The sequence below is a fragment of the Columba livia genome, chromosome 2 (genome assembly GCF_036013475.1).
Source record: "Columba livia isolate bColLiv1 breed racing homer chromosome 2, bColLiv1.pat.W.v2, whole genome shotgun sequence".
Lineage (NCBI taxonomy): Eukaryota > Metazoa > Chordata > Aves > Columbiformes > Columbidae > Columba > Columba livia.
Window position 1 is genome coordinate 6005345 of NC_088603.1, and position 13129 is coordinate 6018473.

The following is a 13129-nucleotide window of genomic DNA, read 5'->3' on the forward strand; positions in this document are numbered from 1 at the left end:
CCCTGGAGACATCCCAGGCCAGGCTGGACGGGGCTCTGAGCAACCTGAGCTGGTGAAGATGTCCCTGCTCATGGCAGGGGGGGCACTGGATGAGCTTTGGAGGTCCCTTCCAAAACAAACTATTCTATGATTCTGTGATTCATTTGCTTCCTCTCTAAACATCACGTGCTGTACTTTTTTTCAGCCACTTCTGTTGCCCTAATTCCTGGGTCTGAATACTCCAGTATGTAGATGTCCCTACACCCAGGCCTGCCTGACATCTGAGATTTGCCTTTTGCTGGTCGGACTGGCATAAATTTAGAGGCAAGATAAAGCAAAGTGGCTGGATCCAGGTGGTGTAGGATCTGGGAATGGAAGAATGCCAAATATCGCAGCATCTGATACCCTGCGGAGACATAAGAAGCATAAAATCGTGTTCCCCAGTAAATCAGACAGAATACTATACAACTCCTCAGTTGTTAATTCCGTATCACTTTACACAGGGCAAGTGTGACCGCTCGTTTAAAAAGGTATTTAGGATGAAACATCATGTACTGTAGTTCAAAGGAAGAAAGTGGTTTAATATCTTTGGTGCATGGGGATGAAACATGCAATATACTTTCTGCTAGAAATAACTTAGTGGTTTCTTTATTGGAAGGAATGAAAGGGCATTTTCAGCAATGCAAATGTTTGGTATTTTTTTCTTTTGCAGAATAAAGAATTTTTGCAAGAGAAGATGTTGCAAAGAGCACCAACGATGTCTGAAAGATCCAGAAAGGTACTGAAAACCTCCTGTGCTGTTGCTGTTACAGTCATGCTAGTTAAATAAATACTAAATAAAGTCTTTAAATGCCCTGGCAGACATTGCAAGCTGAAGATGCTCTTGTGCTGCTTCTTCTAAAAGAGATCCACTGTAGATGATGTCTTTGTGCTGTGTCTTTGTGCTGAGCAGGTCCGGAGAGTCCCCGGTTCCAGCGGACGTCTTCACAAGACTGAAGATGGAGGCTGGGAATGGAGTGATGATGAGCTAGATGAAGAAAGTGAGGAAGGCAGAGCAGCAATTTCACAGCTCAGGGTGGGTCCTCAAACTCCGATAGCTCTACTCTCTCTGTTTTCTTTTCCAACTGTGGTATGTTTTAATATCCCTGGGAAGCATCTGGCCTTTTGAAAGTATGATATATATTAAATTATATTCCCTTCCCTTGAGTTTGTAGCCAAACAGACTAGAAGGTGTATCGATCTCTGGTTGAAGAGATTGTATTGATCTCTTCTGTCATCAGCTGGTCTTGTTCAGGGATGCTGAGCATCATTTAGAACACTAATTCAGATTTTTTGCTCCCAGCTCAGCACACTCAATCACTTGAGCTGGGATGTTCCCTTTGTTTTTAAGGGTGCTGACTGTTCGAGATGCTTTCTTCTGGAAGCATCAGGAGAGGCTTTGTCCTGCTGCCCGCTCCAGGATGGAGCTGAAATCCATAGGACGTGTGCTTATGACTGATCTATGAAATGCACAGGGCCTGGTTCTGTCACACCAGTTACACTGAAATCCATTAGTTCTGGTTGAAAATGTCCATCAAGTTCAGCATTCAAATATCCTCCAAAAAACACCACCTCTCCCAACACATGCACAAAAACCCAGAACACAGAGGAGTAATGAATAGTCATCAACTGAAAGATGACAATAAATATCCAGACTGTCTTCCTTCAGTGTGGGGTTTGGCTGGAATGGCTTAGCTGTTCCCTTTTCACTACAGTAGGTGCCCTGAAGTGGACTGTGCATTTTAACCATTCTGTAATTGAATTAGTGAGACAGTGAAGGATTTTTAGAGGAAGCTTTTCAATATGAAAGGGAAAAAAAACCCAAAACAGTATTGGTTTGAGGCATTTATCCCTTTGCAGCTTTTCTTATTTCTCCTTCATTGCTTTTCCTTCTACTGATGCTCTGCATAGATGCTTTAATATTAAAAGCAAGACTTTGCATCTTTTTGACATCCTTTGAATACCTGACTTTTTAAAGGCCTCTATTGATGTAGTAATTTCATACTTTGTGGCAACAACTATTGTGACTTTCTGAAGTTACTATATCCAGCTTCGTGTTACGTGGTTGAGGAGGATATGCTGGTACCAGGTGGATACCACTGAAATTCTTGACCCTTTATAAGCTGAAATCTTCTGAATTCCTTCTGTAGGTGTAAAATATAATCAAACACAGGCTGTAAATTCCACGTAACTATAATCCTTCTGCCATTTTAACTAAGTTGTAAGGTAGAATAACTTACACTATGTGTCAACTTTTATTCCTGCCTATGGCAGAAGGCTTGGATGAGATGGACCTTTAATAGTCATTTCCAATCCAAATCATTCTGTTATTCCAGTTCTACCTGTGTTTTCTTGCTGTGTGCCTTAAAAGAAGGGCTTGCAGATTGACTTAAGTTGTTAAAATGCTTCAGTATTATCCCGCATAAAAGTTTCCACCTAAATATTCCGCCTTTCTCCACTTTATAGAAAAAAAATTGGGTGAATTTAATATGTACAAACATATATTTCACAAGTCTCTTGCTATGACTTGACCTGAAAGCAGACAAATATTTATTACAAACAGCCAGAAATATCTGCCCGGTTCATTGAATAAGCCGACTCGCTGGCCTCATGTCATCTTTTGGATATGAAGACTTACTAAACTTCTTTGCTCTTGGTATTTAAAACCCTGAATTTAGATTAGAGCAATTGTGCTATGTGGGTTTTAACTCGTTCACCTTCTGTTACCCACTAAATCTGTGCGGTGGCACATGCTGGGTCATGTTTCACTGGTTACTCACATCGTCTCTGATTACACAAGCAATAGTAAGTTAGAACAAATAGATTTCAGCACATCCCCAAAGTCATCCTCTTTGTGCCTTAATTAGGTAAATGTCTTTTAATATTTGTCCTATTTCTGTCCATGTTTTTCTTCCGTTTGCTTCTGTTTGCCGTTTATCTGGGTTAGTTGTTAGCTGTGGGGTCAGAGTTTCTGTACTTGTCTGTACGGTGTCTCCCACACTCTAATCTTTCAGACAAGCTCTTTTGGAGTTCTTCCTTGAGGCATCTGGATGCTCTTGGACATGAGCAGCACTGTGGCCTGCAGATGTGCAGCGCGGTTGTTTATCTCTGGGAGAAATGCCACGTTTTTCGTCTTGTCTGGTAACTGTCAAGGGACGGCTCAACATCTGAGACGGATTTCAGGTTTTACCTTTCCAGCTGAGTCACTTTTTTCTTGACACTGTCTGCACATAGTCTCTGTGAAGGAACTGTTCCTTCTCCTCCTCTCCAGAGGACGTTTTGTAATTTGCTGTTCTGAGAATAAGAGCTTGTGGTTTCTCTCATGAGAGGCCTCTGGGTCATTTTCCCTGTGAACTAGTCACTGCTGAGGCTGCACCTCAAATCCTGGGGTCAGTTTTGGGCCCCTCACGCCAAGAAAGCCCTTGAGGTGCTGGAGCGAGTTGAGAGAAGGGAACGGAGCTGGTGAGGGGCTGGAGCACAAGTGTGATGGGAGCGGCTGAGGGACCTGGGGGTTCAGCTGGAGAACAGGAGCTGAGGGGAGACCTTCTGATCTCTGAACTGCCTGAAAGGAGCTTGGAGCATGGAGGGGGTTGGTCTCTTCTCCCAAGTAACAAGTGACAAGATGAAAGGAAATGGCCTCAAGTTGCACCAGGGGAGGTTCAGATTGTATATTAGGAAAAAATTCTTCATGGGAAGGGTTGTCAGGCACTGGAACAGGCTGCCCAGGGCAGTGGTGGAGTCACCATGCTGGAGGTGTTGAATAGACACATAGATGAGGTTCTTGGGGACGTGGCTTTGTGCCAGAGTTAGGTTAGTGGTTGAACTCTATGATCTTAAAAGTCTTTTCCAACCACAACGATTCAATGATTCTGTATGTTACAAATCGCTCTGATCTGCTTTGTTTAACTTAGTGGCATTGGTTAAAGTTAAGATAGTGGCATGATAAGACTTATATTCTTCTGTCAAACCTGTACTGCCCTAATCACCACCTGTCTTCCAGACCATGGTGAGAAGGAACAGTCCAAGGTGTCCTCCCTGTCTAATGCCCTGTCTATGTCTGGACCTGTTAGGAGTCAAAGCTGACGGCTTTTATTTGCAGGGCTTTCCAGGAGTGCTCAGCAATTCCTTCCTGCTCATGTGAAACAGCTAATGAATATTATCTTCATTTGACTGATAAGCAAAGACAGGTCGCGTTCTTTGCCTGCACTTTCCCCTCCATTCCACTGGTGTCTTTGTTTCACTGCTGAACTTGCGTACAGTCAGTTTTCTCATTTCTAATGCAGAGTCCAATGGTGAGAACAGTGGAAAGATGTCCTCTATTAAACAGCACAGTACACTGGTTTCTCTTTGGTTTGTTTTTCCTTTTTTTCCAAGGTTTTCTATGGTTTAAGCAAGTCAGTTTGCGAACTAGTTCCTTAAGTACACAAATTCCAGCAGAATTCAGGAAGACAAATTTGTGTGGCTTATCTTTTTTCTGCAAGACTTTAGTAGCTTAAAATGGATTTTGCCACACCGGTGCACAAGTAATTTGATCCAGCCTGAGCGATCTAATGGTTAATGTTAATGGTTTACACTGATAGCAGCTTGGAGTGTTATATGGGTAAATACCAACTGTGCGAGTTGTGAAACACGACTGTATTTTTCTGGATGGTGTGACGTGATTAGGTTCCCACCAAATTGTGTGGTGTCCCGTTTTATTGTGCATATTAATATATATATTTAAATTGAAAGCAATTGTGTGGGTTTCGTATGTTCAGTATGGTTCTGACAAATCTTTCTAGTCAAATTCACTTTATTTGGGCAATGACAGCCTTTTTTTAATTGTTTTTCAGTCTCCCAGAGTGAAAGAACCTGTACAGAATTCAGAGGTAAGTTATAGTTGCAAATGGTTTCCCCAAATGACTCCCAGTTATTGCTGTTGTTTCCAGGATCATGTTTTTGTTAGCCTTTGGGCACAATATTGTGTCAAGTAGAAGCTGGTACCTGCTTGAAAGCCTCCATTCAAAAGGAATCAATGTCTTCCTCAAAAACCACACACACAAAAAGCCCCAAAACACTAACAAATAAAAACGAAACCCAACGGCAACAGAACAACAAACAAACAAAACCCGCACAACTTTAAAAATGTGTGTTTTGCGTAGTCTGATTCACTGGTTTGGGACCTATGCTCGGACGTGTGGAATAAACCTGTTGTAGTATTCGATAGCAAATGAAATTTCAATTGCACTTGATAATCTGCCTTCAGTTCTGTCCTGTGTTTCTTATATTAGGAATATTAGTATATCTTATCTTTCAGTGATAGAGACTGCCTATCTTCTAGAGACTGGGCTATGTCTTGCTTCTCCTTACCTGTGTGGCAAGATAAACAGAGCAGTCTCATTGAAGTTAATCTCGGGTTAGGCTGTCCTGCTTTTCCTTCATCTGTTTCCAAGGACTGATTATAAAGGGAAGTCTTAAAAAAGACTACAGTTCCAGCACTGTAATTTGACAAACTAACCTCAATGCTGAAAACTAGAATCCCTTTGGGATCAATTTCCCTGTTCTGATACATCTCTTCATATATATTGTGGTTTGGAGGTCTGCTGCCAGGTTTTCAATATACAAAGTGATGTGTGTTTCCTACAACTGAATGGAATAAGTCACAGGACACACTGAAGAAGTGCCATCAAGCTTATAGTTCTTTGGCTACCATACCAAAATCAATTTCTCCATTCTAAATAACACGAGAGGTAATAAAGGTTAAACTTCCATTTAGCTCCTTTTCCCCACCCCCAAATTATTGTTCTCGCGGGGGACTAACTTTAAGTCCAATCCTAAACATTCTTGTCTTGTGTGTTTTGAAGGAATTAAGCTCCAAATTCACTTTTCAATTGAATGTCCAGATTGGTCTCTGATATTTGTTTTACAAATGGATAAGTTATTGATGATATCTGTGTTCTCTGAATGGAACTACGAGTCAAAGCAGAGTTGCTCTGTTCTGACTGCATGGCTATTTGAAAATATAAGTAGGATGTGGATTCTGAAAAGGAGGAACTAAAGGATAAGGTGCTCTTATCCCGGCTGGGATGTGATATGTGTGCATCCAGCTTTGGTGGCTGCACAGAGTGTAATTTTTGTCCAAGATCCAGAGTCATGCAGCTATTTTGGCTTTTTATCCTTCATTACTGGTGAGTCAAACTTGAACATATCAGGGTAGAAGGGGGTCCCTGGATGTGAGGAAGCATTAAAACCCTTCAACATCAACGTGGGACCGGTGTCCTGGATGCCTGGGAATGCCATTAACATGGAACTTCTCAGAGTGGCATACAAGTGCTTTTTGGAAAGCTGGTGCTTGAGTCAGAACTCTTGGGTTCCTTTTCTCACAAAACCACCTTTTTTCTTGCAGCTGTTCCCATCAGCTGAACCTCCAGGTCCTTCACTCAGTGCTCCAGCACAGGCACCTACTCAACTACCTCAGGCTGCAGGACAAGCGCCTGCACAACCTCCAGCTGCTGTACCTCCCCCCAGCCAGGCTCCACCAGCAGCCCCCGCAGCAGCCCAGGTAACATCAGAAACCTTCGGGCCAGCTTGCAGCTTCGCGCCTTGTTCCGTTCAAGACGCGCTGAAATGATCTAAAGCTATGAAAGTTGCTTTTCTGGAGTTGGGTTAGTGCTGCTGCTTGCGCTAATTAACAGCTGGGTTAGTGTCTTGCAAAAGGAGGGGAGTCAGTGTGGGGCCAGCAGTTCTTCCTTCCTATTCTGTGGGTGAGCAGTGACTTTTCCTGCTGTTCAGGGAGTGGAACCTCCTGAAAGACAGGAGATTCCATCTAAATATGAGGAGAAACTTCTTGACTTTGAGTTGCCGGAGCCCTGGACCAGGCTGCCCAGAGAGGTTGTGGAGTCTCCTTCTCTGGAGACATTCAAACCCACCTGGACACATTCCTGTGTGATCTGCTCTGGTGACCCTGCTTGAGCAGGTGGGTTGGACTGGATGATCTCCAGAGGTCCCTTCAACCCCAGCCAGTCTGTGGTTCTGTGTGCTCTGCTTTGAGGCAAGGTAAGAGGTAAGAAAAAGGGACAATCTTATTTAAGCTGCTTGTTCTTAATGTTTAAGGTGCAGCAGAAACAGGCTCTGATTATGTCTCTCAGTGCCATTTGCATCTATGGGGTAAGAGTGGAGAGAAAAGTGAGAGGAAGAAACTAGAACGTGCAAGTTCTCCAGACTTCACAAGAGAGACAGGAGGCCTCGGTTACAACTGTCCTTTCAGCAGTCAAAAATTGCAGAGAAACTCCATCTTTGGGCAACTCTGAACCTTGTGGTGTTTTTATACACTTCATTTCAAGCAGAGAGGGGAGAATGGACCTTTGAGGGGCAGTATGGAGAATGTGAAAGCTCGCCAAGTTTGTATTTAATTCTTAGCTAGATCACCCCAAGGTGCAGGATATGGAGCAGACAGGCAGGTGTGGCAAAGTCAGGGAAGTGCTCTGACTTGTGGTAAAAGAGCAAAATGGCCAACCGAAATCATTACTGAGGTATTTGAAACATGTCTTGTGGGTTGCTGAAGGGGGGAAGCAGAGTTTGCCAGACTCCCAAATGACAGCACCTTTTTTTTTTTAATTAAAGACACTAATATTCATATTTGTTGGTGGGGAGTTGTCGTCACTGTTGGATGGGGCCAAGTTACCAATCGCCCTTTGGCAGACACAAAGGGAAAAGATTTGGCAGTGTTGGTTAGAAAAATAACTCTTAGACTTACTCCTTCCTAGGAATGTTTCATTGTTTTTCTTTTAAAGAATGTGGAAAGATACGTGTATCACTTCACCGCAGTCAGCTCATGTTCCTCTTTACAAAACTGTTCAAGACAGAGCTTTAGTCATTAAACAAAAGTAGGGGAGTTGGGGTCTGACACATTCTTGGCTACATTAAAATTAACTTCAATACTTAAATCAAAGCCCTTCAAATCTCCTGAAGAAGGGCCAGTGTTTAATCCCTGAATTTGCTGCAGCAGCTGAACCACCAGCAGCAGTGAAGGCCGGGGCTCTGTTTGGTTAATTGTAGTGGTGTTGGCCTCAATGAAAGTGTTTTGATTTGCACTTTGATTTGCACTAGCAGAGTATCTTGCTCCCTCCCACTAGTGCTCAATAGCTTATTTGTTGGTAGCTTGTCCTCAGCTGAACTTCATACCTTTGTGTCAGTGTGTTCTTCCTTATAGCTCTTCTGTGTCAATATCTTCTTCCTTACCGCTTCTTTTTGTCAATATGTTCTCCTTTATAGCTCCTTTTTGTTAATATGTTCTTCTTTATAGCTCTTCTCTGGTTATTGTAGCTCATTGGTTACTGTTTTGCAGACCTCTGGTCTTGTCTATGAGCCCTTGTTTGTTTTCACTGAGCTTGTAAAGCTTTCGGCTTTAACAGAAACAGGATTGTGATCAGAAGCCCCAAGCTGCATGGCTGACACAAAACTACCTACAAATGGAGTAAAACAGTCTTAAAGGGCTATTGTTTTTTTTACTCTCATGAAGAAGCAAATGATCAAGATTAAAAAGCTTGGTCAAGGCTTCTAGGCTTAAATTCTCAGCCTAGTGTGGTGTGTGTCTTGTTAATGCAGATTTAAAATCCCTGACTCAGCATGTGCAGCACAGAGGAATTCCACAGTAGAAGAATGACCAACCTTTTTCTGTTTTGTTTGGGTTTTTTGGTGGAGATTGATTAACAATTAGCCCCTGACTTGGAAGTAAAAGTGCCATAAAGACAGACACCTCGTGGGCCTGTCCTGCTGGACATCTGCTGCTGACCAATATAAAATGCTGTGATTACAGCTTCTGATAATTACTCAGAATTTACACAGAAACTAAAATAGGCAGCTATAAAATTGCTGATAGATGCTCTTAAAGCCTTCGATTTTACAAAAAAAAAAAGTAGCTGAGAGTATGTGCTAATCTGCCAGTTAAATTATTTTACAGGTACTCTTTGCAATTGCATCAGGTTTTTAAATAAAATGTTCAGAGCAGGGATTAAAACACAGGGGTCAGGGAAAAATTTAATGAAATATAACAAGGGCAAGTGTAGAGTCTTGAATCTGGGCAGGAACAACCCCAGGTTCCAGTGTAAGTTGGGGAATGACCTATTACAGAGCAGTGTAGGGGAAAGGGACCTGGGGGTCCTGGGGACAGCAGGATTACCATGAGCCAGCACTGGGCCCTTGTGGCCAGGAAGGCCAATGGTACCTGGGGTGGATGAGAAGGGGGTGGTCAGTAGGTCAGAGAGGTTCTCCTGCCCCTTTACTCTGCCCTGGGGAGACCACACCTGGAATATTGTGTCCAGTTGTGGCCCCTCAGTTCCAGCAGGACAGGGAACTGCTGGAGAGAGTCCAGCGCAGGGCAACAAAGATGCTGAAGGGAGTGGAGCATCTCCCGTGTGAGGAAAGGCTGAGGGAGCTGGGGCTCTGGAGCTGGACAAGAGGAGACTGAGGGGTGACTCATTAATGTTTAGAGATATATAAAGGGTGAGTGTCAGGAGGATGGAGCCAGGCTCTTCTCGGTGACAAAAAATGGTAGGACAAGGGGTAATGGGTACAAACTGGAACACAAAAGGTTCCACTTAAATTTGAGAAGAAACTTCTTCTCAGTGGGGTGGCAGAGCCTGGCCCAGGCTGCCCAGGGAGGTTGTGGAGTCTCCTTCTCTGCAGACATTCCAACCCGCCTGGACACCTTCCTGTGTAACCTCATCTGGGTGTTCCTGCTCCATGGGGGGATTGCACTGGATGAGCTTTCCAGGTCCCTTCCAATCCCTGACGTTCTGTGATTCTCCGGTCTTGAAGCTGTCAGGAATGCCTAGAAACCATCTTGACACAAAGCGAGCAGTCGTCTTACATTTAGCACTTCTGAAGCCTCTTGCAATTTTGGCATTTCTCAAAGTTGTGTTGCTTTTACTCTTTTCAAGGCAGTTGCAGAGAACCTCCTGGGTTACTGTTTAAGCGTGAAGTTCTCCTGTTGTCTTTTTCACTGTAGTGCAATGATTCCAGTGATGAGTTAAACTTTTATTTGTACTTGTTCAAGGTTGTCTGTAGTTTTAAAACCAGAGAAAGAAATAATTAATCTGTTTTAAAATTATGTAATCCTGTTGCAGGCCCCACCTGCCCCTGCTGCAGCTCCGGTACAGGAAGATACAAAAGTCCCCATCAGCCTTGTACTAAGGTTAAGGTAAGGGCACAAAACTGACCCATTCTGTCCAAGTGAGTTTTTGTAGATAGGGACAGTGGAAGATGCATCTTGCCAAGTGCTTTTTAATTAAAAGAGTGGGGGTTATGTGCTGTTTGTCAGCCTGGATTTCATCCACCCTTCTGAAAACAGGAGCCAGAAAAGCACTGGAATAGTTTGGGTTGGAAGGAACCTTCAAAGGTCATCACTTCTTCCATTTGACAAGAGCTGTAGATTGAAACAAGTTTTGATATTTGTATAAATATTCCCCAATTTTAACAAGATGGGAAGGAAGGATTTATCTGAGTTCCCTAAAGGGATCAGGGATCCAGGGGTTCTGGCCTCCTCTGGACCATCTTATTCTTCAGGCACAAGTTTAGTCTTCAGCCAGTTCTGAAAGTGAAGCGCTTTTACTCAATTCAAGGCAGAGATTGTGGTCCGTGCTGCTAGAAATAGGCAGAAAACAGACTATTGGCACATTCTGCTGTCAGTTGTTACACATATTGACGTTTCTCACTGAAGGAACCTGCCTCTCATCTCTGTAGGCATCTCAGGTTTTGGTAGATGTTGGTCTGGGACTTCTGAACATCACCTCCCAGTCTTCCCTGGCCAGATGTTTGCATCTGCATTTGAGCAAGTGCCTCCTTCTCTGAAGAGTGTACTCCAAGCATCTGTCTTCTGACAGATATGAGTTGGTGAGACAGTGGAGCGACGTGGCCTTGTACCACAGAGGTGGCACTTGCTTGTCCTGGACTTCAGGCCACTTGGGTTGAGAAACAGAATATACCCAAGTGATTAGTTTCTGCCCTAGGAAGGTAAAGGGTGCAATGAATTTACCAATGGCCAATGGTACCTGGGGTGGATTAGAAGGGGGTGGTCAGTAGGTCAGAGAGGTTCTCCTGCCCCTCTACTCTGCCCTGGGGAGACCACATCTGGAATATTGTGTCCAGTTGTGGCCCCTCAGTTCCGGCAGGACAGGGAACTGCTGGAGAGAGTCCAGCACAGGGCAACAAAGATGCTGAAGGGAGTGGAGCATCTCCCGTGTGAGGAAAGGCTGAGGGAGCTGGGGCTCTGGAGCTGGACAAGAGGAGACTGAGGGGTGACCTCATTCATGTTTACAGATATATAAAGGGTGAGTGTCAGGAGGATGGAGCCAGGTTCTTCTTGGTGACAAGCAATGATAGGACAAGGGGCAATGGGTTCAAACTGGAACACAGGAGGTTCCATTTAAATTTGAGAAGAAACTTCTTCTCAGTAAGGATAACAGAACACTGGCCCAGGCTGCCCAGGGAGGTTGTGGAGTCTCCTTCTCTGCAGACATTCCAACCCGCCTGGACACCTTCCTGTGTAACCTCATCTGGGTGTTCCTGCTCCAGTGGGGAATTGGACTGGATGAATTTTTGAGGTCCCTTCCAATCCCTGACATTCTGTGATTCTCCTCCCGGAGTGATTATTCAATGACAGCACTTTCTTTTGGGCACCCAGCAGTGCAACAGAATGGTCTCTTCTATCTAAAACTTCTCTTCTCTCCGCAGGAATTCAAAAAAAGAGCTCAATGATATTCGATTTGAATTCACCCCAGGGAGAGGTGAGCTGGGGGGAGATTCCGGTGTGTGGAGGTGGTTTGGGCAAAGGGGAGATACTGTGTTTGTGCAGTTGTGTGTATGGGAGCCCGGGATGGGTGTCTGTCCGCAGTGGGTGGGCTTGGAGCTCTTGTAAAACTGTTCATGGATGTGACCAAAGTGCAGCCCTTTGAATTCCAGCTCAGAGTTTGACAGCAGAGCTGAAACCTGCCTGACTGCACCTTGTTTGCACCCTAATATCTGTCTTTTACGAACAACTCTTGCTGTTTGGTTTGGACAAGCTCCTTTAGTTTTTTGTGTGACACCTTCATCAAGTGGATAATTTCTATGTGCTGACCATCTCTTGGTTTTCTCTCCAACAGACACTGCTGATGGTGTGTCTCAAGAACTCATTTCAGCAGGTCTTGTTGATGGCAGAGATCTGGTAATAGGTAATTAGTATTTTTGTAATACTAATTTCAGTATATTTTTTCCATGTTTAAAATGACCTGTCCATGGGTACTAGGAGAGTTTGCTTTGACCTTGGTTCTCTACCCCAACAGCTCTACAAAACTCTCAGTTCTGCTGTCAGTTCTGTGCTGGTATATTTGGGCAACCCCTAGTCTACAAGGACATGAAGTAGCTGCAAACATTTGTGAACTATGAATGCATTAGCTAAATCAGTCTCATCCGACATATATATGTTGCCAAATTGCTGCACAAGCCTGTACAACTTGTGGGTCCTGCACAGGAGAGGTCTGGGTGTTGTGTGGATACGAACAGTAAGATCAACAGCTGCTTCTAGCAACAGTTTGCTATATCAATGTGTCCTGTACAGCAGGGCAGACTTTTAAACACTCACCTCTGCCAGTGTATTTAGGCCACAGCAAACAAAACCGTTCATTATACACAGGCCACAGCGTTTGGAAAGGCTGCTAGTGCAGAATTAACTGATTTCCAGGTGCAGTTGGGCAATTTACTACTAATCCCACCACATCTAGGAAAAAATAACTACCTCTGAAACAGCATTTTCAGAGCTTAAAGCTTTAGATTTAAGTAGTGAGCTTAACTGAAACCTAAACTTTTTCTCCTTTTTAAAAGTTCTAAGTTTGGGTAATAGAAACAGGCATAATGAGTTTGGGATGTTGTGGTTTTTTCTAGCCTGTCCTAATATTTGCCCTTTTTCTGTGTGTGTGATTTCAGTTGCAGCCAATCTGCAGAAAATTGTGGAAGAGCCGCAAGCAAACAGATCCGTCACCTTCAAACTGGTATTTATACCTGTTCCCTCGTCGAACAAGTTGTTGCTTGCAAAGAGAAGCCATCCCGTATAGGTGCCTGTGGTGCCTGCTGTAGGAATCTAATATATACACTC

The 13129-nt window shown here is 43.8% G+C and overlaps 1 protein-coding gene across 2 annotated transcripts in view; it reads left to right on the forward strand.

The window, feature by feature from the left end:
* Positions 1-13129, forward strand: part of OXSR1 (oxidative stress responsive kinase 1) — a 102663-nt gene that overhangs the window by 85407 nt on the left and 4127 nt on the right. For both annotated transcript variants that reach the window (XM_065050363.1, XM_065050362.1), the window contains exons 10-17: positions 692-757; positions 932-1054; positions 4851-4886; positions 6404-6559; positions 10125-10198; positions 11731-11783; positions 12141-12209; positions 12961-13025. In XM_065050363.1, coding sequence (XP_064906435.1) covers positions 692-757; positions 932-1054; positions 4851-4886; positions 6404-6559; positions 10125-10198; positions 11731-11783; positions 12141-12209; positions 12961-13025 — 642 coding nt within the window. The remainder of the gene's footprint in view (positions 1-691; positions 758-931; positions 1055-4850; positions 4887-6403; positions 6560-10124; positions 10199-11730; positions 11784-12140; positions 12210-12960; positions 13026-13129) is intronic.